Source organism: Galeopterus variegatus, unplaced genomic scaffold (assembly GCF_000696425.1).
Source record: "Galeopterus variegatus unplaced genomic scaffold, G_variegatus-3.0.2 Scaffold939, whole genome shotgun sequence".
In the NCBI taxonomy this organism is placed as follows: Eukaryota; Metazoa; Chordata; class Mammalia; order Dermoptera; family Cynocephalidae; genus Galeopterus; species Galeopterus variegatus.
Window position 1 is genome coordinate 144236 of NW_007727050.1, and position 1267 is coordinate 145502.

The 1267-nt window shown below is 38.8% G+C and overlaps 1 protein-coding gene across 1 annotated transcript in view; it reads right to left on the bottom strand.

Moving 5' to 3' along the window:
- Positions 1-1267, bottom strand: part of KIF13B (kinesin family member 13B) — a 160856-nt gene that overhangs the window by 55626 nt on the left and 103963 nt on the right. The window contains exon 25 of the mRNA XM_008573609.1: positions 258-390. Within this exon, the coding sequence (XP_008571831.1) occupies positions 258-390 (133 nt within the window). The remainder of the gene's footprint in view (positions 1-257; positions 391-1267) is intronic.

Sequence of the window (1267 nt, forward strand, 5' to 3'; positions counted from 1 at the left end):
AGTTCTAAGTTCTCTTTTAAAGCTTATCTTTTTCTTACCTAACCCTGACAGAAGCTGATTTTAACCTATTATAAATAGCAATACTGGCAACAGCGAAAGAAAATACACATGAAGTAGGAGACAAGTTTAATATAAGAAACTAACTTGGCCTGTCTAGATTTCGCAATCATCATCATCAACATTTCTGCTAGTAAGAATCCAAAATATTAAGATTTCTGGGGTCAAAGAACTGATATGGACATTCACAATCTTGTCACCTGTCGGAGCTGGAAGATGCCTCCTGTTGGGACGTCCTTGGCAGAAATCACTTCGACAGGACAGTATTCGCCATTCTCATTCTGTTCCAAGATTTGAACCCAGAACTCCAGTTTCCTGGTGACTTCACTCCACCTAGGAAAGAGTTGAAGCTCTTGGAAGATCATATATTTCTATTTCAACACAGGCAGCATGGGATCCTACACATGAGAATTAACAAGGAAAATGACCTCCAAACACAGCAGCTCAGTATAATGAGCTGAGGTTTGACAGGTCACGTACAAGTACATACTTGCAAATATAATGAAAAGCAAAGTTAAACTGACTTAGTATCAGAACTCGAAATGGCTCCTTCATTTTGTTCAGAAAGATGATAACGACAGATTTATTTCAAAGTGGCCACTCAAAAACTGGAGCATTCTAGTCAGATGCACACAGCAAGTACAGGGATTATCAGGGATAGATAAAGGCAGTGCCACATGCTCCAGTGACTTGACAAGTACCTTTTCTCAGGTCAATAAGAGAATCAAGAAAAAGCATCGCACCTTCTAATTTCGTATTTGCTAAAGCTTTCTAAATGTTAAAAAAAGGGAAAAGACAATCTGGTTCTCATTCATACTTAGATGAAAAATACCAACACATGCTATTTCAGTCATTCCCTTTTAACGCTTCCTCCAAGTCTCCTTCCAGCACTGACGCCACTCAGAAAGAACCAGGAGCTAAAGACAAAGCTGATTGACTAGCAGCCACGCACAGTGATAAGTGACCATTCTCCAAAAATTCATTTCACTGTTTCTTCTTAAAGCACGCTGTATTTAACTTTCTTCTCTCACCCTTCAAAGTTCACTCCCTAAGGAAGTTTAACTGTGTGACCGACACCCTGGAGACACCACCATCTATCCCTGGAATGCTGGTAATGCTCAGGAAACAGGAACCTTTATAAAAATGGTGGTATTTGTCTGTAGCAAATTTTTAAAATTATAAATGAAATCAGATGGATGTCTAAAATTTA